Here is a 24,061-nt window from a genome sequence, read left to right as displayed (position 1 = left end):
TTATCTGCTCAGAGCAAAGACATTTCTAGGTAAACTAATTGTATGAGGGTACGGTAAAGAAAGATGCAATACCAAAATAAAAGGACCCAGTATTATACTTTATAGTCCAGTTTACCGTATCAGCATACAGTTTTTTTTTGTCTTCTGTGGAATTCATTTCTAATCCGAAACTCATTGAATAAATTGGAAGCAAATATCCCCTTGAACATTCAGACAGTGATTTAATATCGTTGTTTGTTGTGGTAAACCTTCAGCGTGCGAAGAAACGGTAAACTGCAGAGTATACTTATACTAGTTGAGCTACGGTAAACCTTTAATAGAATTTGTATGGTTACGGTAAACATCGCAGTCACAAGCTATGGAAAAGTTTATGGCAACGGTAAACATATAAGAAAAATGCCTTAGAAATGTTAACCGTTTGCAAGAGTAGGTACCATTAATGAAAAGGGGAGCTATTTCCAAAAATGTACTATTTTATCATGTAAGGAAGCATTTATTTAGACTTGTCTCCCCTTGAACATCAAGACATGGAAGAGGCCATATCGGGCGATTTACTATATAAGGCTTGCATTTCATTATTTGGTATCTTTATCACATCACATCCACGCCAGTTTAAAATAGAATTTTTAATGAACAGTGGACTCTCAAATGTTGTAGCTCTTACTGAAGAAGTTTTCTCTGCCTCTAGCGAAATATTCGGTAAAGTTGCAATAAAGAAAGTCATCAAAACCTCAACTGAGTTTGAAGCTTTTCTCAGCCTCAAACACGAAAACATCGTCGAAGCCATTGAAATCATCGAAGCCGAAGAATTTGCCTTCGTTTTGATGGAATTCGCTGAATTCGGAGATGTCTTTGAATACATAATGAAAAACGGTCTCATGTCCGTTGAAGCCACCCTCTCTCTCATCTCTCAGGTTGTCAAAGCAATCGAATACTGCCACTCAATTGGAATCGCCCACAATGACATTAAATTAGAAAACGTCTTGTTGTCTAATGGTTGTGTCAAATTGGCCGACTTTGGATTTGCCAAGTCGTCCGATATTGTTGCCGAATCTGAAGAATTTTGTGGAACCCTCCCATACGCTGCCCCAGAAGTTATTATGGGAATGGAACACAACGCCATGAAAGCCGATATGTGGAGTATGGGAGTTATGCTCTACGTCATGCTCTTCGGAGCTTTCCCATTCTCCGATAGTGACGCTACCTCTATGGTCCAATCTCAAATCTCCAACACCCTCTCTTTCCCAGAAAACACTAACGAAACGTTAAAGTCTCTCATCTCCTCTATGCTTGAACCCTCTGTTGAAAAACGCGCTAATGCAACCTCAGTCCGTCTTGCCTTGAGCCAGTTTTAAACACATAATTAAGCATCCTTGAAATCACAATATGTTGTGATTTCAAGGATGCCTTTTTTTTTGTCTGAGCTGTTGTTACGGTAAACCGTGATCAAATACGATATGCGGTTACGGTAAACACATGTTAACGTTTGGTCTACATTCCTTTAAGGATTGGCACATCTTATACCTCTTGTTTTATCAATGAGACACTTCTAAGTGATTAATACTATTTTTAGTCTAGTTTACCGTATCACCAAACAATCCTTTAACATTTCAGTTTCCCGTTTCTTTGTATTAAATGTTTGAGAAACAAGATAAGGATATTGATAGGTAATGATTTCAGAGTTTCTGTCTATTGATATCGGAAACATATCAGCCGCGAGCCAGAGAGCTTCACCTTGCGTCGAGCGGCTGAACACCTATACTCTCGTATTCGTTCTTTCACTATTCGCCCCCTCTTTTGAACTGGTTTGCGCTTGACAAACGTAGGCCTGACAACGTCTTGTGACGGTCGCTGATAACTTCTCCTTATTATCTGCTCAGAGCAAAGACATTTCTAGGTAAACTAATTGTATGAGGGTACGGTAAAGAAAGATGCAATACCAAAATAAAAGGACCCAGTATTATACTTTATAGTCCAGTTTACCGTATCAGCATACAGTTTTTTTGTTTGTCTTCTGTGGAATTCATTTCTAATCCGAAACTCATTGAATAAATTGGAAGCAAATATCCCCTTGAACATTCAGACAGTGATTTAATATCGTTGTTTGTTGTGGTAAACCTTCAGCGTGCGAAGAAACGGTAAACTGCAGAGTATACTTATACTAGTTGAGCTACGGTAAACCTTTAATAGAATTTGTATGGTTACGGTAAACATCGCAGTCACAAGCTATGGAAAAGTTTATGGCAACGGTAAACATATAAGAAAAATGCCTTAGAAATGTTAACCGTTTGCAAGAGTAGGTACCATTAATGAAAAGGGGAGCTATTTCCAAAAATGTACTATTTTATCATGTAAGGAAGCATTTATTTAGACTTGTCTCCCCTTGAACATCAAGACATGGAAGAGGCCATATCGGGCGATTTACTATATAAGGCTTGCATTTCACTATTTGGTATCTTTATCACATCACATCCACGCCAGTTTAAAATGGAATTTTTAATGAACAGTGGACTCTCAAATGTTGTAGCTCTTACTGAAGAAGTTTTCTCTGCCTCTAGCGAAATATTCGGTAAAGTTGCAATAAAGAAAGTCATCAAAACCTCAACTGAGTTTGAAGCTTTTCTCAGCCTCAAACACGAAAACATCGTCGAAGCCATTGAAATCATCGAAGCCGAAGAATTTGCCTTCGTTTTGATGGAATTCGCTGAATTCGGAGATGTCTTTGAATACATAATGAAAAACGGTCTCATGTCCGTTGAAGCCACCCTCTCTCTCTTCTCTCAGGTTGTCAAAGCAATCGAATACTGCCACTCAATTGGAATCGCCCACAATGACATTAAATTAGAAAACGTCTTGTTGTCTAATGGTTGTGTCAAATTGGCCGACTTTGGATTTGCCAAGTCGTCCGATATTGTTGCCGAATCTGAAGAATTTTGTGGAACCCTCCCATACGCTGCCCCAGAAGTTATTATGGGAATGGAACACAACGCCATGAAAGCCGATATGTGGAGTATGGGAGTTATGCTCTACGTCATGCTCTTCGGAGCTTTCCCATTCTCCGATAGTGACGCTACCTCTATGGTCCAATCTCAAATCTCCAACACCCTCTCTTTCCCAGAAAACACTAACGAAACGTTAAAGTCTCTCATCTCCTCTATGCTTGAACCCTCTGTTGAAAAACGCGCTAATGCAAGCTCAGTCCGTCTTGCCTTGAGCCAGTTTTAAACACATAATTAAGCATCCTTGAAATCACAATATGTTGTGATTTCAAGGATGCCTTTTTTTTTGTCTGAGCTGTTGTTACGGTAAACCGTGATCAAATACGATATGCGGTTACGGTAAACACATGTTAACGTTTGGTCTACATTCCTTTAAGGATTGGCACATCTTATACCTCTTGTTTTATCAATGAGACACTGCTAAGTGATTAAGACTATTTTTAGTCTAGTTTACCGTATCACCAAACAATCCTTTAACATTTCAGTTTCCCGTTTCTTTGTATTAAATGTTTGAGAAACAAGATAAGGATATTGATAGGTAATGATTTCATAGTTTCTGTCTATTGATATCGGAAACATATCAGCCGCGAGCCAGAGAGCTTCACCTTGCGTCGAGCGGCTGAACACCTATACTCTCGTATTCGTTCTTTCACTATTCGCCCCCTCTTTTGAACTGGTTTGCGCTTGACAAACGTAGGCCTGACAACGTCTTGTGACGGTCGCTGATAACTTCTCCTCAAACACTATGACGTTGCTGATATTATCTGCTCAGAGCAAAGACATTTCTAGGTAAACTAATTGTATGAGGGTACGGTAAAGAAAGATGCAATACCAAAATAAAAGGACCCAGTATTATACTTTATAGTCCAGTTTACCGTATCAGCATACAGTTTTTGTTTTGTCTCCTGTGGAATTCATTTCTAATCCGAAACTCATTGAATAAATTGGAAGCAAATATCCCCTTGAACATTCAGACAGTGATTTAATATCGTTGTTTGTTGTGGTAAACCTTCAGCGTGCGAAGAAACGGTAAACTGCAGAGTATACTTATACTAGTTGAGCTACGGTAAACCTTTAATAGAATTTGTATGGTTACGGTAAACATCGCAGTCACAAGCTATGGAAAAGTTTATGGCAACGGTAAACATATAAGAAAAATGCCTTAGAAATGTTAACCGTTTGCAAGAGTAGGTACCATTAATGAAAAGGGGAGCTATTTCCAAAAATGTACTATTTTATCATGTAAGGAAGCATTTATTTAGACTTGTCTCCCCTTGAACATCAAGACATGGAAGAGGCCATATCGGGCGATTTACTATATAAGGCTTGCATTTCACTATTTGGTATCTTTATCACATCACATCCACGCCAGTTTAAAATGGAATTTTTAATGAACAGTGGACTCTCAAATGTTGTAGCTCTTACTGAAGAAGTTTTCTCTGCCTCTAGCGAAATATTCGGTAAAGTTGCAATAAAGAAAGTCATCAAAACCTCAACTGAGTTTGAAGCTTTTCTCAGCCTCAAACACGAAAACATCGTCGAAGCCATTGAAATCATCGAAGCCGAAGAATTTGCCTTCGTTTTGATGGAATTCGCTGAATTCGGAGATGTCTTTGAATACATAATGAAAAACGGTCTCATGTCCGTTGAAGCCACCCTCTCTCTCTTCTCTCAGGTTGTCAAAGCAATCGAATACTGCCACTCAATTGGAATCGCCCACAATGACATTAAATTAGAAAACGTCTTGTTGTCTAATGGTTGTGTCAAATTGGCCGACTTTGGATTTGCCAAGTCGTCCGATATTGTTGCCGAATCTGAAGAATTTTGTGGAACCCTCCCATACGCTGCCCCAGAAGTTATTATGGGAATGGAACACAACGCCATGAAAGCCGATATGTGGAGTATGGGAGTTATGCTCTACGTCATGCTCTTCGGAGCTTTCCCATTCTCCGATAGTGACGCTACCTCTATGGTCCAATCTCAAATCTCCAACACCCTCTCTTTCCCAGAAAACACTAACGAAACGTTAAAGTCTCTCATCTCCTCTATGCTTGAACCCTCTGTTGAAAAACGCGCTAATGCAAGCTCAGTCCGTCTTGCCTTGAGCCAGTTTTAAACACATAATTAAGCATCCTTGAAATCACAATATGTTGTGATTTCAAGGATGCCTTTTTTTTTGTCTGAGCTGTTGTTACGGTAAACCGTGATCAAATACGATATGCGGTTACGGTAAACACATGTTAACGTTTGGTCTACATTCCTTTAAGGATTGGCACATCTTATACCTCTTGTTTTATCAATGAGACACTGCTAAGTGATTAAGACTATTTTTAGTCTAGTTTACCGTATCACCAAACAATCCTTTAACATTTCAGTTTCCCGTTTCTTTGTATTAAATGTTTGAGAAACAAGATAAGGATATTGATAGGTAATGATTTCATAGTTTCTGTCTATTGATATCGGAAACATATCAGCCGCGAGCCAGAGAGCTTCACCTTGCGTCGAGCGGCTGAACACCTATACTCTCGTATTCGTTCTTTCACTATTCGCCCCCTCTTTTGAACTGGTTTGCGCTTGACAAACGTAGGCCTGACAACGTCTTGTGACGGTCGCTGATAACTTCTCCTCAAACACTATGACGTTGCTGATATTATCTGCTCAGAGCAAAGACATTTCTAGGTAAACTAATTGTATGAGGGTACGGTAAAGAAAGATGCAATACCAAAATAAAAGGACCCAGTATTATACTTTATAGTCCAGTTTACCGTATCAGCATACAGTTTTTTTTTTGTCTTCTGTGGAATTCATTTCTAATCCGAAACTCATTGAATAAATTGGAAGCAAATATCCCCTTGAACATTCAGACAGTGATTTAATATCGTTGTTTGTTGTGGTAAACCTTCAGCGTGCGAAGAAACGATAAACTGCAGAGTATACTTATACTAGTTGAGCTACGGTAAACCTTTAATAGAATTTGTATGGTTACGGTAAACATCGCAGTCACAAGCTATGGAAAAGTTTATGGCAACGGTAAACATATAAGAAAAATGCCTTAGAAATGTTAACCGTTTGCAAGAGTAGGTACCATTAATGAAAAGGGGAGCTATTTCCAAAAATGTACTATTTTATCATGTAAGGAAGCATTTATTTAGACTTGTCTCCCCTTGAACATCAAGACATGGAAGAGGCCATATCGGGCGATTTACTATATAAGGCTTGCATTTCACTATTTGGTATCTTTATCACATCACATCCACGCCAGTTTAAAATGGAATTTTTAATGAACAGTGGACTCTCAAATGTTGTAGCTCTTACTGAAGAAGTTTTCTCTGCCTCTAGCGAAATATTCGGTAAAGTTGCAATAAAGAAAGTCATCAAAACCTCAACTGAGTTTGAAGCTTTTCTCAGCCTCAAACACGAAAACATCGTCGAAGCCATTGAAATCATCGAAGCCGAAGAATTTGCCTTCGTTTTGATGGAATTCGCTGAATTCGGAGATGTCTTTGAATACATAATGAAAAACGGTCTCATGTCCGTTGAAGCCACCCTCTCTCTCTTCTCTCAGGTTGTCAAAGCAATCGAATACTGCCACTCAATTGGAATCGCCCACAATGACATTAAATTAGAAAACGTCTTGTTGTCTAATGGTTGTGTCAAATTGGCCGACTTTGGATTTGCCAAGTCGTCCGATATTGTTGCCGAATCTGAAGAATTTTGTGGAACCCTCCCATACGCTGCCCCAGAAGTTATTATGGGAATGGAACACAACGCCATGAAAGCCGATATGTGGAGTATGGGAGTTATGCTCTACGTCATGCTCTTCGGAGCTTTCCCATTCTCCGATAGTGACGCTACCTTTATGGTCCAATCTCAAATCTCCAACACCCTCTCTTTCCCAGAAAACACTAACGAAACGTTAAAGTCTCTCATCTCCTCTATGCTTGAACCCTCTGTTGAAAAACGCGCTAATGCAAGCTCAGTCCGTCTTGCCTTGAGCCAGTTTTAAACACATAATTAAGCATCCTTGAAATCACAATATGTTGTGATTTCAAGGATGCCTTTTTTTTTTGTCTGAGCTGTTGTTACGGTAAACCGTGATCAAATACGATATGCGGTTACGGTAAACACATGTTAACGTTTGGTCTACATTCCTTTAAGGATTGGCACATCTTATACCTCTTGTTTTATCAATGAGACACTGCTAAGTGATTAAGACTATTTTTAGTCTAGTTTACCGTATCACCAAACAATCCTTTAACATTTCAGTTTCCCGTTTCTTTGTATTAAATGTTTGAGAAACAAGATAAGGATATTGATAGGTAATGATTTCATAGTTTCTGTCTATTGATATCGGAAACATATCAGCCGCGAGCCAGAGAGCTTCACCTTGCGTCGAGCGGCTGAACACCTATACTCTCGTATTCGTTCTTTCACTATTCGCCCCCTCTTTTGAACTGGTTTGCGCTTGACAAACGTAGGCCTGACAACGTCTTGTGACGGTCGCTGATAACTTCTCCTCAAACACTATGACGTTGCTGATATTATCTGCTCAGAGCAAAGACATTTCTAGGTAAACTAATTGTATGAGGGTACGGTAAAGAAAGATGCAATACCAAAATAAAAGGACCCAGTATTATACTTTATAGTCCAGTTTACCGTATCAGCATACAGTTTTTTTTTTGCCTTCTGTGGAATTCATTTCTAATCCGAAACTCATTGAATAAATTGGAAGCAAATATCCCCTTGAACATTCAGACAGTGATTTAATATCGTTGTTTGTTGTGGTAAACCTTCAGCGTGCGAAGAAACGGTAAACTGCAGAGTATACTTATACTAGTTGAGCTACGGTAAACCTTTAATAGAATTTGTATGGTTACGGTAAACATCGCAGTCACAAGCTATGGAAAAGTTTATGGCAACGGTAAACATATAAGAAAAATGCCTTAGAAATGTTAACCGTTTGCAAGAGTAGGTACCATTAATGAAAAGGGGAGCTATTTCCAAAAATGTACTATTTTATCATGTAAGGAAGCATTTATTTAGACTTGTCTCCCCTTGAACATCAAGACATGGAAGAGGCCATATCGGGCGATTTACTATATAAGGCTTGCATTTCACTATTTGGTATCTTTATCACATCACATCCACGCCAGTTTAAAATGGAATTTTTAATGAACAGTGGACTCTCAAATGTTGTAGCTCTTACTGAAGAAGTTTTCTCTGCCTCTAGCGAAATATTCGGTAAAGTTGCAATAAAGAAAGTCATCAAAACCTCAACTGAGTTTGAAGCTTTTCTCAGCCTCAAACACGAAAACATCGTCGAAGCCATTGAAATCATCGAAGCCGAAGAATTTGCCTTCGTTTTGATGGAATTCGCTGAATTCGGAGATGTCTTTGAATACATAATGAAAAACGGTCTCATGTCCGTTGAAGCCACCCTCTCTCTCTTCTCTCAGGTTGTCAAAGCAATCGAATACTGCCACTCAATTGGAATCGCCCACAATGACATTAAATTAGAAAACGTCTTGTTGTCTAATGGTTGTGTCAAATTGGCCGACTTTGGATTTGCCAAGTCGTCCGATATTGTTGCCGAATCTGAAGAATTTTGTGGAACCCTCCCATACGCTGCCCCAGAAGTTATTATGGGAATGGAACACAACGCCATGAAAGCCGATATGTGGAGTATGGGAGTTATGCTCTACGTCATGCTCTTCGGAGCTTTCCCATTCTCCGATAGTGACGCTACCTCTATGGTCCAATCTCAAATCTCCAACACCCTCTCTTTCCCAGAAAACACTAACGAAACGTTAAAGTCTCTCATCTCCTCTATGCTTGAACCCTCTGTTGAAAAACGCGCTAATGCAAGCTCAGTCCGTCTTGCCTTGAGCCAGTTTTAAACACAGAATTAAGCATCCTTGAAATCACAATATGTTGTGATTTCAAGGATGCCTTTTTTTTTGTCTGAGCTGTTGTTACGGTAAACCGTGATCAAATACGATATGCGGTTACGGTAAACACATGTTAACGTTTGGTCTACATTCCTTTAAGGATTGGCACATCTTATACCTCTTGTTTTATCAATGAGACACTGCTAAGTGATTAAGACTATTTTTAGTCTAGTTTACCGTATCACCAAACAATCCTTTAACATTTCAGTTTCCCGTTTCTTTGTATTAAATGTTTGAGAAACAAGATAAGGATATTGATAGGTAATGATTTCATAGTTTCTGTCTATTGATATCGGAAACATATCAGCCGCGAGCCAGAGAGCTTCACCTTGCGTCGAGCGGCTGAACACCTATACTCTCGTATTCGTTCTTTCACTATTCGCCCCCTCTTTTGAACTGGTTTGCGCTTGACAAACGTAGGCCTGACAACGTCTTGTGACGGTCGCTGATAACTTCTCCTCAAACACTATGACGTTGCTGATATTATCTGCTCAGAGCAAAGACATTTCTAGGTAAACTAATTGTATGAGGGTACGGTAAAGAAAGATGCAATACCAAAATAAAAGGACCCAGTATTATACTTTATAGTCCAGTTTACCGTATCAGCATACAGTTTTTTTTTTTGTCTTCTGTGGAATTCATTTCTAATCCGAAACTCATTGAATAAATTGGAAGCAAATATCCCCTTGAACATTCAGACAGTGATTTAATATCGTTGTTTGTTGTGGTAAACCTTCAGCGTGCGAAGAAACGGTAAACTGCAGAGTATACTTATACTAGTTGAGCTACGGTAAACCTTTAATAGAATTTGTATGGTTACGGTAAACATCGCAGTCACAAGCTATGGAAAAGTTTATGGCAACGGTAAACATATAAGAAAAATGCCTTAGAAATGTTAACCGTTTGCAAGAGTAGGTACCATTAATGAAAAGGGGAGCTATTTCCAAAAATGTACTATTTTATCATGTAAGGAAGCATTTATTTAGACTTGTCTCCCCTTGAACATCAAGACATGGAAGAGGCCATATCGGGCGATTTACTATATAAGGCTTGCATTTCACTATTTGGTATCTTTATCACATCACATCCACGCCAGTTTAAAATGGAATTTTTAATGAACAGTGGACTCTCAAATGTTGTAGCTCTTACTGAAGAAGTTTTCTCTGCCTCTAGCGAAATATTCGGTAAAGTTGCAATAAAGAAAGTCATCAAAACCTCAACTGAGTTTGAAGCTTTTCTCAGCCTCAAACACGAAAACATCGTCGAAGCCATTGAATTCATCGAAGCCGAAGAATTTGCCTTCGTTTTGATGGAATTCGCTGAATTCGGAGATGTCTTTGAATACATAATGAAAAACGGTCTCATGTCCGTTGAAGCCACCCTCTCTCTCTTCTCTCAGGTTGTCAAAGCAATCGAATACTGCCACTCAATTGGAATCGCCCACAATGACATTAAATTAGAAAACGTCTTGTTGTCTAATGGTTGTGTCAAATTGGCCGACTTTGGATTTGCCAAGTCGTCCGATATTGTTGCCGAATCTGAAGAATTTTGTGGAACCCTCCCATACGCTGCCCCAGAAGTTATTATGGGAATGGAACACAACGCCATGAAAGCCGATATGTGGAGTATGGGAGTTATGCTCTACGTCATGCTCTTCGGAGCTTTCCCATTCTCCGATAGTGACGCTACCTCTATGGTCCAATCTCAAATCTCCAACACCCTCTCTTTCCCAGAAAACACTAACGAAACGTTAAAGTCTCTCATCTCCTCTATGCTTGAACCCTCTGTTGAAAAACGCGCTAATGCAAGCTCAGTCCGTCTTGCCTTGAGCCAGTTTTAAACACATAATTAAGCATCCTTGAAATCACAATATGTTGTGATTTCAAGGATGCCTTTTTTTTTTGTCTGAGCTGTTGTTACGGTAAACCGTGATCAAATACGATATGCGGTTACGGTAAACACATGTTAACGTTTGGTCTACATTCCTTTAAGGATTGGCACATCTTATACCTCTTGTTTTATCAATGAGACACTGCTAAGTGATTAAGACTATTTTTAGTCTAGTTTACCGTATCACCAAACAATCCTTTAACATTTCAGTTTCCCGTTTCTTTGTATTAAATGTTTGAGAAACAAGATAAGGATATTGATAGGTAATGATTTCATAGTTTCTGTCTATTGATATCGGAAACATATCAGCCGCGAGCCAGAGAGCTTCACCTTGCGTCGAGCGGCTGAACACCTATACTCTCGTATTCGTTCTTTCACTATTCGCCCCCTCTTTTGAACTGGTTTGCGCTTGACAAACGTAGGCCTGACAACGTCTTGTGACGGTCGCTGATAACTTCTCCTCAAACACTATGACGTTGCTGATATTATCTGCTCAGAGCAAAGACATTTCTAGGTAAACTAATTGTATGAGGGTACGGTAAAGAAAGATGCAATACCAAAATAAAAGGACCCAGTATTATACTTTATAGTCCAGTTTACCGTATCAGCATACAGTTTTTTTGTTTGTCTTCTGTGGAATTCATTTCTAATCCGAAACTCATTGAATAAATTGGAAGCAAATATCCCCTTGAACATTCAGACAGTGATTTAATATCGTTGTTTGTTGTGGTAAACCTTCAGCGTGCGAAGAAACGGTAAACTGCAGAGTATACTTATACTAGTTGAGCTACGGTAAACCTTTAATAGAATTTGTATGGTTACGGTAAACATCGCAGTCACAAGCTATGGAAAAGTTTATGGCAACGGTAAACATATAAGAAAAATGGCTTAGAAATGTTAACCGTTTGCAAGAGTAGGTACCATTAATGAAAAGGGGAGCTATTTCCAAAAATGTACTATTTAATCATGTAAGGAAGCATTTATTTAGACTTGTCTCCCCTTGAACATCAAGACATGGAAGAGGCCATATCGGGCGATTTACTATATAAGGCTTGCATTTCACTATTTGGTATCTTTATCACATCACATCCACGCCAGTTTAAAATGGAATTTTTAATGAACAGTGGACTCTCAAATGTTGTAGCTCTTACTGAAGAAGTTTTCTCTGCCTCTAGCGAAATATTCGGTAAAGTTGCAATAAAGAAAGTCATCAAAACCTCAACTGAGTTTGAAGCTTTTCTCAGCCTCAAACACGAAAACATCGTCGAAGCCATTGAAATCATCGAAGCCGAAGAATTTGCCTTCGTTTTGATGGAATTCGCTGAATTCGGAGATGTCTTTGAATACATAATGAAAAACGGTCTCATGTCCGTTGAAGCCACCCTCTCTCTCTTCTCTCAGGTTGTCAAAGCAATCGTATACTGCCACTCAATTGGAATCGCCCACAATGACATTAAATTAGAAAACGTCTTGTTGTCTAATGGTTGTGTCAAATTGGCCGACTTTGGATTTGCCAAGTCGTCCGATATTGTTGCCGAATCTGAAGAATTTTGTGGAACCCTCCCATACGCTGCCCCAGAAGTTATTATGGGAATGGAACACAACGCCATGAAAGCCGATATGTGGAGTATGGGAGTTATGCTCTACGTCATGCTCTTCGGAGCTTTCCCATTCTCCGATAGTGACGCTACCTCTATGGTCCAATCTCAAATCTCCAACACCCTCTCTTTCCCAGAAAACACTAACGAAACGTTAAAGTCTCTCATCTCCTCTATGCTTGAACCCTCTGTTGAAAAACGCGCTAATGCAACCTCAGTCCGTCTTGCCTTGAGCCAGTTTTAAACACATAATTAAGAATATGTTGTGATTTCAAGGATGCCTTTTTTTTTGTCTGAGCTGTTGTTACGGTAAACCGTGATCAAATACGATATGCGGTTACGGTAAACACATGTTAACGTTTGGTCTACATTCCTTTAAGGATTGGCACATCTTATACCTCTTGTTTTATCAATGAGACACTGCTAAGTGATTAATACTATTTTTAGTCTAGTTTACCGTATCACCAAACAATCCTTTAACATTTCAGTTTCCCGTTTCTTTGTATTAAATGTTTGAGAAACAAGATAAGGATATTGATAGGTAATGATTTCAGAGTTTCTGTCTATTGATATCGGAAACATATCAGCCGCGAGCCAGAGAGCTTCACCTTGCGTCGAGCGGCTGAACACCTATACTCTCGTATTCGTTCTTTCACTATTCGCCCCCTCTTTTGAACTGGTTTGCGCTTGACAAACGTAGGCCTGACAACGTCTTGTGACGGTCGCTGATAACTTCTCCTCAAACACTATGACGTTGCTGATATTATCTGCTCAGAGCAAAGACATTTCTAGGTAAACTAATTGTATGAGGGTACGGTAAAGAAAGATGCAATACCAAAATAAAAGGACCCAGTATTATACTTTATAGTCCAGTTTACCGTATCAGCATACAGTTTTTTTTTGTCTTCTGTGGAATTCATTTCTAATCCGAAACTCATTGAATAAATTGGAAGCAAATATCCCCTTGAACATTCAGACAGTGATTTAATATCGTTGTTTGTTGTGGTAAACCTTCAGCGTGCGAAGAAACGGTAAACTGCAGAGTATACTTATACTAGTTGAGCTACGGTAAACCTTTAATAGAATTTGTATGGTTACGGTAAACATCGCAGTCACAAGCTATGGAAAAGTTTATGGCAACGGTAAACATATAAGAAAAATGCCTTAGAAATGTTAACCGTTTGCAAGAGTAGGTACCATTAATGAAAAGGGGAGCTATTTCCAAAAATGTACTATTTTATCATGTAAGGAAGCATTTATTTAGACTTGTCTCCCCTTGAACATCAAGACATGGAAGAGGCCATATCGGGCGATTTACTATATAAGGCTTGCATTTCATTATTTGGTATCTTTATCACATCACATCCACGCCAGTTTAAAATAGAATTTTTAATGAACAGTGGACTCTCAAATGTTGTAGCTCTTACTGAAGAAGTTTTCTCTGCCTCTAGCGAAATATTCGGTAAAGTTGCAATAAAGAAAGTCATCAAAACCTCAACTGAGTTTGAAGCTTTTCTCAGCCTCAAACACGAAAACATCGTCGAAGCCATTGAAATCATCGAAGCCGAAGAATTTGCCTTCGTTTTGATGGAATTCGCTGAATTCGGAGATGTCTTTGAATACATAATGAAAAACGGTCTCATGTCCGTTGAAGCCACCCTCTCTCTCATCTCTCAGGTTGTCAAAGCAATCGAATACTGCCACTCAATTGGAATCGCCCACAATGACATTAAATTAGAAAACGTCTTGTTGTCTAATGGTTGTGTCAAATTGGCCGACTTTGGATTTGCCAAGTCGTCCGATATTGTTGCCGAATCTGAAGAATTTTGTGGAACCCTCCCATACGCTGCCCCAGAAGTTATTATGGGAATGGAACACAACGCCATGAAAGCCGATATGTGGAGTATGGGAGTTATGCTCTACGTCATGCTCTTCGGAGCTTTCCCATTCTCCGATAGTGACGCTACCTCTATGGTCCAATCTCAAATCTCCAACACCCTCTCTTTCCCAGAAAACACTAACGAAACGTTAAAGTCTCTCATCTCCTCTATGCTTGAACCCTCTGTTGAAAAACGCGCTAATGCAACCTCAGTCCGTCTTGCCTTGAGCCAGTTTTAAACACATAATTAAGCATCCTTGAAATCACAATATGTTGTGATTTCAAGGATGCCTTTTTTTTTGTCTGAGCTGTTGTTACGGTAAACCGTGATCAAATACGATATGCGGTTACGGTAAACACATGTTAACGTTTGGTCTACATTCCTTTAAGGATTGGCACATCTTATACCTCTTGTTTTATCAATGAGACACTTCTAAGTGATTAATACTATTTTTAGTCTAGTTTACCGTATCACCAAACAATCCTTTAACATTTCAGTTTCCCGTTTCTTTGTATTAAATGTTTGAGAAACAAGATAAGGATATTGATAGGTAATGATTTCAGAGTTTCTGTCTATTGATATCGGAAACATATCAGCCGCGAGCCAGAGAGCTTCACCTTGCGTCGAGCGGCTGAACACCTATACTCTCGTATTCGTTCTTTCACTATTCGCCCCCTCTTTTGAACTGGTTTGCGCTTGACAAACGTAGGCCTGACAACGTCTTGTGACGGTCGCTGATAACTTCTCCTTATTATCTGCTCAGAGCAAAGACATTTCTAGGTAAACTTATTGTATGAGGGTACGGTAAAGAAAGATGCAATACCAAAATAAAAGGACCCAGTATTATACTTTATAGTCCAGTTTACCGTATCAGCATACAGTTTTTTTTTTGTCTTCTGTGGAATTCATTTCTAATCCGAAACTCATTGAATAAATTGGAAGCAAATATCCCCTTGAACATTCAGACAGTGATTTAATATCGTTGTTTGTTGTGGTAAACCTTCAGCGTGCGAAGAAACGGTAAACTGCAGAGTATACTTATACTAGTTGAGCTACGGTAAACCTTTAATAGAATTTGTATGGTTACGGTAAACATCGCAGTCACAAGCTATGGAAAAGTTTATGGCAACGGTAAACATATAAGAAAAATGCCTTAGAAATGTTAACCGTTTGCAAGAGTAGGTACCATTAATGAAAAGGGGAGCTATTTCCAAAAATGTACTATTTTATCATGTAAGGAAGCATTTATTTAGACTTGTCTCCCCTTGAACATCAAGACATGGAAGAGGCCATATCGGGCGATTTACTATATAAGGCTTGCATTTCACTATTTGGTATCTTTATCACATCACATCCACGCCAGTTTAAAATGGAATTTTTAATGAACAGTGGACTCTCAAATGTTGTAGCTCTTACTGAAGAAGTTTTCTCTGCCTCTAGCGAAATATTCGGTAAAGTTGCAATAAAGAAAGTCATCAAAACCTCAACTGAGTTTGAAGCTTTTCTCAGCCTCAAACACGAAAACATCGTCGAAGCCATTGAAATCATCGAAGCCGAAGAATTTGCCTTCGTTTTGATGGAATTCGCTGAATTCGGAGATGTCTTTGAATACATAATGAAAAACGGTCTCATGTCCGTTGAAGCCACCCTCTCTCTCTTCTCTCAGGTTGTCAAAGCAATCGAATACTGCCACTCAATTGGAATCGCCCACAATGACATTAAATTAGAAAACGTCTTGTTGTCTAATGGTTGTGTCAAATTGGCCGACTTTGGATTTGCCAAGTCGTCCGATATTGTTGCCGAATCTGAAGAATTTTGTGGAACCCTCCCATACGCTGCCCCAGAAGTTATTATGGGAATGGAACACAACGCCATGAAAGCCGATATGTGGAGTATGGGAGTTATGCTCTACGTCATGCTCTTCGGAGCTTTCCCATTCTCCGATAGTGACGCTACCTCTATGGTCCAATCTCAAATCTCCAACACCCTCTCTTTCCCAGAAAACACTAACGAAACGTTAAAGTCTCTCATCTCCTCTATGCTTGAACCCTCTGTTGAAAAACGCGCTAATGCAACCTCAGTCCGTCTTGCCTTGAGCCAGTTTTAAACACATAATTAAGCATCCTTGAAATCACAATATGTTGTTATTTCAAGGATGCCTTTTTTTTTGTCTGAGCTGTTGTTACGGTAAACCGTGATCAAATACGATATGCGGTTACGGTAAACACATGTTAACGTTTGGTCTACATTCCTTTAAGGATTGGCACGTCTTATACCTCTTGTTTTATCAATGAGACACTGCTAAGTGATTAATACTATTTTTAGTCTAGTTTACCGTATCACCAAACAATCCTTTAACATTTCAGTTTCCCGTTTCTTTGTATTAAATGTTTGAGAAACAAGATAAGGATATTGATAGGTAATGATTTCAGAGTTTCTGTCTATTGATATCGGAAACATATCAGCCGCGAGCCAGAGAGCTTCACCTTGCGTCGAGCGGCTGAACACCTATACTCTCGTATTCGTTCTTTCACTATTCGCCCCCTCTTTTGAACTGGTTTGCGCTTGACAAACGTAGGCCTGACAACGTCTTGTGACGGTCGCTGATAACTTCTCCTCAAACACTATGACGTTGCTGATATTATCTGCTCAGAGCAAAGACATTTCTAGGTAAACTAATTGTATGAGGGTACGGTAAAGAAAGATGCAATACCAAAATAAAAGGACCCAGTATTATACTTTATAGTCCAGTTTACCGTATCAGCATACAGTTTTTTTTTTTTGTCTTCTGTGGAATTCATTTCTAATCCGAAACTCATTGAATAAATTGGAAGCAAATATCCCCTTGAACATTCAGACAGTGATTTAATATCGTTGTTTGTTGTGGTAAACCTTCAGCGTGCGAAGAAACGGTAAACTGCAGAGTATACTTATACTAGTTGAGCTACGGTAAACCTTTAATAGAATTTGTATGGTTACGGTAAACATCGCAGTCACAAGCTATGGAAAAGTTTATGGCAACGGTAAACATATAAGAAAAATGCCTTAGAAATGTTAACCGTTTGCAAGAGTAGGTACCATTAATGAAAAGGGGAGCTATTTCCAAAAATGTACTATTTTATCATGTAAGGAAGCATTTATTTAGACTTGTCTCCCCTTGAACATCAAGACATGGAAGAGGCCATATCGGGCGATTTACTATATAAGGCTTGCATTTCACTATTTGGTATCTTTATCACATCACATCCACGCCAGTTTAAAATGGAATTTTTAATGAACAGTGGACTCTCAAATGTTGTAGCTCTTACTGAAGAAGTTTTCTCTGCCTCTAGCGAAATATTCGGTAAAGTTGCAATAAAGAAAGTCATCAAAACCTCAACTGAGTTTGAAGCTTTTCTCAGCCTCAAACACGAAAACATCGTCGAAGCCATTGAAATCATCGAAGCCGAAGAATTTGCCTTCGTTTTGATGGAATTCGCTGAATTCGGAGATGTCTTTGAATACATAATGAAAAACGGTCTCATGTCCGTTGAAGCCACCCTCTCTCTCTTCTCTCAGGTTGTCAAAGCAATCGAATACTGCCACTCAATTGGAATCGCCCACAATGACATTAAATTAGAAAACGTCTTGTTGTCTAATGGTTGTGTCAAATTGGCCGACTTTGGATTTGCCAAGTCGTCCGATATTGTTGCCGAATCTGAAGAATTTTGTGGAACCCTCCCATACGCTGCCCCAGAAGTTATTATGGGAATGGAACACAACGCCATGAAAGCCGATATGTGGAGTATGGGAGTTATGCTCTACGTCATGCTCTTCGGAGCTTTCCCATTCTCCGATAGTGACGCTACCTCTATGGTCCAATCTCAAATCTCCAACACCCTCTCTTTCCCAGAAAACACTAACGAAACGTTAAAGTCTCTCATCTCCTCTATGCTTGAACCCTCTGTTGAAAAACGCGCTAATGCAACCTCAGTCCGTCTTGCCTTGAGCCAGTTTTAAACACATAATTAAGCATCCTTGAAATCACAATATGTTGTGATTTCAAGGATGCCTTTTTTTTTGTCTGAGCTGTTGTTACGGTAAACCGTGATCAAATACGATATGCGGTTACGGTAAACACATGTTAACGTTTGGTCTACATTCCTTTAAGGATTGGCACATCTTATACCTCTTGTTTTATCAATGAGACACTGCTAAGTGATTAAGACTATTTTTAGTCTAGTTTACCGTATCACCAAACAATCCTTTAACATTTCAGTTTCCCGTTTCTTTGTATTAAATGTTTGAGAAACAAGATAAGGATATTGATAGGTAATGATTTCAGAGTTTCTGTCTATTGATATCGGAAACATATCAGCCGCGAGCCAGAGAGCTTCACCTTGCGTCGAGCGGCTGAACACCTATACTCTCGTATTCGTTCTTTCACTATTCGCCCCCTCTTTTGAACTGGTTTGCGCTTGACAAACGTAGGCCTGACAACGTCTTGTGACGGTCGCTGATAACTTCTCCTCAAACACTATGACGTTGCTGATATTATCTGCTCAGAGCAAAGATATTTCTAGGTAAACTAATTGTATGAGGGTTCGGTAAAGAAAGATGCAATACCAAAATAAAAGGACCCAGTATTATACTTTATAGTCCAGTTTACCGTATCAGCATACAGTTTTTTTTTTGTCTTCTGTGGAATTCATTTCTAATCCGAAACTCAGTGAATAAATTGGAAGCAAATATCCCCTTGAACATTCAGACAGTGATTTAATATCGTTGTTTGTTGTGGTAAACCTTCAGCGTGCGAAGAAACGGTAAACTGCAGAGTATACTTATACTAGTTGAGCTACGGTAAACCTTTAATAGAATTTGTATGGTTACGGTAAACATCGCAGTCACAAGCTATGGAAAAGTTTATGGCAACGGTAAACATATAAGAAAAATGCCTTAGAAATGTTAACCGTTTGCAAGAGTAGGTACCATTAATGAAAAGGGGAGCTATTTCCAAAAATGTACTATTTTATCATGTAAGGAAGCATTTATTTAGACTTGTCTCCCCTTGAACATCAAGACATGGAAGAGGCCATATCGGGCGATTTACTATATAAGGCTTGCATTTCACTATTTGGTATTTTTATCACATCACATCCACGCCAGTTTAAAATGGAATTTTTAATGAACAGTGGACTCTCAAATGTTGTAGCTCTTACTGAAGAAGTTTTCTCTGCCTCTAGCGAAATATTCGGTTAAGTTGCAATAAAGAAAGTCATCAAAACCTCAACTGAGTTTGAAGCTTTTCTCAGCCTCAAACACGAAAACATCGTCGAAGCCATTGAAATCATCGAAGCCGAAGAATTTGCCTTCGTTTTGATGGAATTCGCTGAATTCGGAGATGTCTTTGAATACATAATGAAAAACGGTCTCATGTCCGTTGAAGCCACCCTCTCTCTCTTCTCTCAGGTTGTCAAAGCAATCGAATACTGCCACTCAATTGGAATCGCCCACAATGACATTAAATTAGAAAACGTCTTGTTGTCTAATGGTTGTGTCAAATTGGCCGACTTTGGATTTGCCAAGTCGTCCGATATTGTTGCCGAATCTGAAGAATTTTGTGGAACCCTCCCATACGCTGCCCCAGAAGTTATTATGGGAATGGAACACAACGCCATGAAAGCCGATATGTGGAGTATGGGAGTTATGCTCTACGTCATGCTCTTCGGAGCTTTCCCATTCTCCGATAGTGACGCTACCTCTATGGTCCAATCTCAAATCTCCAACACCCTCTCTTTCCCAGAAAACACTAACGAAACGTTAAAGTCTCTCATCTCCTCTATGCTTGAACCCTCTGTTGAAAAACGCGCTAATGCAACCTCAGTCCGTCTTGCCTTGAGCCAGTTTTAAACACATAATTAAGCATCCTTGAAATCACAATATGTTGTGATTTCAAGGATGCCTTTTTTTTTGTCTGAGCTGTTGTTACGGTAAACCGTGATCAAATACGATATGCGGTTACGGTAAACACATGTTAACGTTTGGTCTACATTCCTTTAAGGATTGGCACATCTTATACCTCTTGTTTTATCAATGAGACACTGCTAAGTGATTAAGACTATTTTTAGTCTAGTTTACCGTATCACCAAACAATCCTTTAACATTTCAGTTTCCCGTTTCTTTGTATTAAATGTTTGAGAAACAAGATAAGGATATTGATAGGTAATGATTTCAGAGTTTCTGTCTATTGATATCGGAAACATATCAGCCGCGAGCCAGAGAGCTTCACCTTGCGTCGAGCGGCTGAACACCTATACTCTCGTATTCGTTCTTTCACTATTCGCCCCCTCTTTTGAACTGGTTTGCGCTTGACAAACGTAGGCCTGACAACGTCTTGTGACGGTCGCTGATAACTTCTCCTCAAACACTATGACGTTGCTGATATTATCTGCTCAGAGCAAAGATATTTCTAGGTAAACTAATTGTATGAGGGTTCGGTAAAGAAAGATGCAATACCAAAATAAAAGGACCCAGTATTATACTTTATAGTCCAGTTTACCGTATCAGCATACAGTTTTTTTTTTGTCTTCTGTGGAATTCATTTCTAATCCGAAACTCAGTGAATAAATTGGAAGCAAATATCCCCTTGAACATTCAGACAGTGATTTAATATCGTTGTTTGTTGTGGTAAACCTTCAGCGTGCGAAGAAACGGTAAACTGCAGAGTATACTTATACTAGTTGAGCTACGGTAAACCTTTAATAGAATTTGTATGGTTACGGTAAACATCGCAGTCACAAGCTATGGAAAAGTTTATGGCAACGGTAAACATATAAGAAAAATGCCTTAGAAATGTTAACCGTTTGCAAGAGTAGGTACCATTAATGAAAAGGGGAGCTATTTCCAAAAATGTACTATTTTATCATGTAAGGAAGCATTTATTTAGACTTGTCTCCCCTTGAACACCAAGAAAACACAATCGAAACGTTTAAGTCTCTCATCTCCTCTATGCTTGAATCCTCTGTTAAAAAACGTCCTTTATTTGGACTGGTTTGCGCTTGAAGAACGTAGGCCTGACAACGTCCTTTATTGTTATACTCCAGTTTGCCATATCAGCATACAGTTTTTTTTTGTCTCAGTCTGTTGAATTCCTTTCTTATCCGAAACTCTTTAAATAAATTGGAAGCAAATATCCCGTTGGACATTCAGACAGTGATTTAAAATCGTGTAAGTTGTTGTAAACTTTGCATAAGAAGAAACGGTAAACTGCATAGTATACATCATACTTGTTGAGCTACTGTAAACCTTTTATGGAATGTTTACGGTAACGGTAACGGTTAACATCGCTGGCAAAGGCAATGGAAAAATTGATAAATGCCTTAGACATGTTTACCGTTTGCAAGAGTATGTACCATTAATGAAAATGTTTTATGAATTATTTATTAAGACTTGTCTCCCCTTGAACATCAAGACATGGAAGAGGCCATATCGGCCGATTTACTATATAAAGCTTGCATTTGACTATTTGGTATCTTTATCACAAAACATCCACGCCAGTTTTAAATTAAGGTTAACAGTGGACTCTCAAATTTTGAATCTCTTACTGAAGAAGTTTTCTCTGCCTCTATCGAATGATTTTCGATAAAGTTGCAATAAAGTCTTAAAAAAACTCTACTGATTTTGAAGCTTCCCTCAGAATCAAATACGAAAACATCATCGAAGCCATTGCCGAAATAATCGAAAGCTGAAGCTCATACTGAAGAAGTTTTCTCTGCCTCTATCATATGATTTTTGATAAAGTTGCAATAAAGAAAGTCCTCAAAATACTCTACTGAGTTTGAAGCTTTCTTCAGCCTAAAACACGAAAACATCATTGAAGCCATTGCCGAAATCATCGAATTTGACTTCGTTTGTAATCGCCCACTATAACTTTAAATTAGAAAATGGCAAATAGTTTTTTCATATTGGATTTGAGTTTTCCGTTTCTTTGTATTAAAGATTTGAGATATAAGACAAAAAGAAGATAGTACGGTAAACAAAAGTCAATCTACATCTTGTTTTATTAATGAGACAGTGTTACGTGATCACTGTTAATTAGCTTAAACTATAAGAAAATCCACTTACTTCAAATAAGATGACTGATTCTTGATCCACAGTTTACACATTAGGAACATTAAAACATTAACAGACAAAACTACGCCTGCCATGTTGCGTTACTAATCAATCCTAATGCCGTTGTTACGTGCAAGACGTCTGTGACAAACACCCGTGCAGCTAGGCATCGGCCGGTAACGTCACTATCGTCAGCTATTATTGAACTGTAGTTGATATTAAATTGTGAATTTATAAATGTACCGTGGGCTGGAGGCCTGTTTTTGTACAATAAACTTGATTTGATTTGATTTTATTTTATTTGAAAGACGGAAGAAGGAAATAATGCAACATGAAAAATATGTTACGAAGTTCTTAAATAATTTGGACACACGAACTTTGCTTTGTTTTCAGATTTAATGTACAAACAAATTTTATATTCATTTGTATTTTCATAAATGACAATTAACAATCTAAAAGCATTCAAATACAAATTATGCAGATATCTATAAACTTTGTTAAAAAAAATAAGAATAATAAAGTCTACTTATTTGTTCATATTACTCATAAAGTAACTACTGATTGATTGCTGGTATAATATAGCACCTGATTTCACATAACTTAAAGAAAACTTCTAGCAAATCATAGTAAAACAATTCTAAACGCAATACATGTACCTGGTGGTTATTCAAGGATGGAACTAACTTAACAAGTTACAGTCTATTGCAATCGATTGGTATAAAATCAGACATATTTTGACGGATATTTTAAGAAGATGGACTCTAAAAAACAGGACAGAAATGATGAATGAAGAGTCTTCTATAAAATATTCTGGATTTATGTGTATGTCGCACATATAAGTTAATCAAAACAGGAGGATGTTTTTGTTTGTTGATGTGTTTCATAAATTTTTCTCGTTTCTCGTTTTTATATAGATTAGACGGTTGGTTTTCATGTTTGACTGGTTTTTGTACGAGTCATTTTTGGGGCCCTTTATTTTTTTTCTATGCTCACGATTCGTTGTGAGCCAAGGCTCCGTGTTACATATTTAAAAAAGTATATTACCAAAAATATTTAAAAGTTCCACATAACAGACCACACCAACTCTTGGTTCTGAGAGCAGACTAACAGACAAACAAGAATGAACAACACATGGTACAGATAGTCCGACTGAAGAACAAAGTTTGAATTTTCAATTGATTTTATAGCACTCTACAAAAATCGCTATTTTGCCAAAATAGCCACTGCGTATAATTTATTAGATGAAGGTACATCCTGCACATCGTTTACCGAAAGGCACACGTGATGTTAACCATAGCAAAACATGACAGACAAAGAACGAATCCTTGAAATCGCAACAAGCTCCATTGTCTTTTTAAATTCCATTATTTCTAAACTGGCGTGGATGAACATAAGTAAAGGCTACAGATACTGAAAACAGCCTTATATTGAAAATTAAACGGAATTGTTCAAGATATCATATAGATAATACCTACCATTTCAAATGTGATCAGGAGATTTACAAAATCGATCTCAATCAAAACTTAAGTGAAACAACAGAAAACAGATTATTTTTTATTCGTATGAAGTCATCCGTAGTAATGATATGACAGTTTCTTAGTGTGCCTTTAAACACCCATTATCGCCTATGTGAACATGTATGAATACGTACGCTG

The 24,061-nt window shown here is 38.4% G+C and overlaps 11 protein-coding genes across 11 annotated transcripts; all 11 read left to right on the top strand.

Moving 5' to 3' along the window:
- Nucleotides 1-527: 527 nt before the first annotated feature.
- LOC134710482 (testis-specific serine/threonine-protein kinase 3-like) lies at nucleotides 528-1,355 on the top strand. The gene has a single exon (XM_063570847.1). It carries the CDS (start codon nucleotides 528-530, stop codon nucleotides 1,353-1,355), a length of 828 nt encoding a protein of 275 aa, XP_063426917.1.
- Nucleotides 1,356-2,487: 1,132 nt separating this feature from the next.
- On the top strand, nucleotides 2,488-3,225 carry LOC134710480 (testis-specific serine/threonine-protein kinase 3-like). Its single transcript, XM_063570843.1, has one exon. The coding sequence runs from the start codon at nucleotides 2,488-2,490 to the stop codon at nucleotides 3,223-3,225; it is 738 nt and encodes a 245-aa protein (XP_063426913.1).
- A 1,152-nt stretch (nucleotides 3,226-4,377) lies between these two features.
- On the top strand, nucleotides 4,378-5,115 carry LOC134710479 (testis-specific serine/threonine-protein kinase 3-like). Its single transcript, XM_063570842.1, has one exon. The coding sequence runs from the start codon at nucleotides 4,378-4,380 to the stop codon at nucleotides 5,113-5,115; it is 738 nt and encodes a 245-aa protein (XP_063426912.1).
- Nucleotides 5,116-6,267: 1,152 nt separating this feature from the next.
- LOC134710478 (testis-specific serine/threonine-protein kinase 3-like) lies at nucleotides 6,268-7,005 on the top strand. The gene has a single exon (XM_063570841.1). It carries the CDS (start codon nucleotides 6,268-6,270, stop codon nucleotides 7,003-7,005), a length of 738 nt encoding a protein of 245 aa, XP_063426911.1.
- Nucleotides 7,006-8,158: 1,153 nt separating this feature from the next.
- On the top strand, nucleotides 8,159-8,896 carry LOC134710476 (testis-specific serine/threonine-protein kinase 3-like). Its single transcript, XM_063570840.1, has one exon. The coding sequence runs from the start codon at nucleotides 8,159-8,161 to the stop codon at nucleotides 8,894-8,896; it is 738 nt and encodes a 245-aa protein (XP_063426910.1).
- A 1,153-nt stretch (nucleotides 8,897-10,049) lies between these two features.
- LOC134710475 (testis-specific serine/threonine-protein kinase 3-like) lies at nucleotides 10,050-10,787 on the top strand. The gene has a single exon (XM_063570839.1). The coding sequence runs from the start codon at nucleotides 10,050-10,052 to the stop codon at nucleotides 10,785-10,787; it is 738 nt and encodes a 245-aa protein (XP_063426909.1).
- Nucleotides 10,788-11,941: 1,154 nt separating this feature from the next.
- LOC134710474 (testis-specific serine/threonine-protein kinase 3-like) lies at nucleotides 11,942-12,679 on the top strand. Its single transcript, XM_063570838.1, has one exon. The coding sequence runs from the start codon at nucleotides 11,942-11,944 to the stop codon at nucleotides 12,677-12,679; it is 738 nt and encodes a 245-aa protein (XP_063426908.1).
- A 1,046-nt stretch (nucleotides 12,680-13,725) lies between these two features.
- On the top strand, nucleotides 13,726-14,553 carry LOC134710473 (testis-specific serine/threonine-protein kinase 3-like). Its single transcript, XM_063570837.1, has one exon. The coding sequence runs from the start codon at nucleotides 13,726-13,728 to the stop codon at nucleotides 14,551-14,553; it is 828 nt and encodes a 275-aa protein (XP_063426907.1).
- Nucleotides 14,554-15,684: 1,131 nt separating this feature from the next.
- On the top strand, nucleotides 15,685-16,422 carry LOC134710472 (testis-specific serine/threonine-protein kinase 3-like). The gene has a single exon (XM_063570836.1). It carries the CDS (start codon nucleotides 15,685-15,687, stop codon nucleotides 16,420-16,422), a length of 738 nt encoding a protein of 245 aa, XP_063426906.1.
- Nucleotides 16,423-17,576: 1,154 nt separating this feature from the next.
- LOC134710471 (testis-specific serine/threonine-protein kinase 3-like) lies at nucleotides 17,577-18,314 on the top strand. Its single transcript, XM_063570835.1, has one exon. It carries the CDS (start codon nucleotides 17,577-17,579, stop codon nucleotides 18,312-18,314), a length of 738 nt encoding a protein of 245 aa, XP_063426905.1.
- Nucleotides 18,315-19,712: 1,398 nt separating this feature from the next.
- Nucleotides 19,713-20,204, top strand: LOC134710469 (testis-specific serine/threonine-protein kinase 3-like). The gene has a single exon (XM_063570832.1). It carries the CDS (start codon nucleotides 19,713-19,715, stop codon nucleotides 20,202-20,204), a length of 492 nt encoding a protein of 163 aa, XP_063426902.1.
- The last annotated feature ends 3,857 nt before the right edge of the window (nucleotides 20,205-24,061 follow it).

This window comes from Mytilus trossulus, chromosome 3, assembly GCF_036588685.1.
Source record: "Mytilus trossulus isolate FHL-02 chromosome 3, PNRI_Mtr1.1.1.hap1, whole genome shotgun sequence".
In the NCBI taxonomy this organism is placed as follows: domain Eukaryota; kingdom Metazoa; phylum Mollusca; class Bivalvia; order Mytilida; family Mytilidae; genus Mytilus; species Mytilus trossulus.
This window is presented reverse-complemented; position numbering and strand designations above follow the sequence as displayed.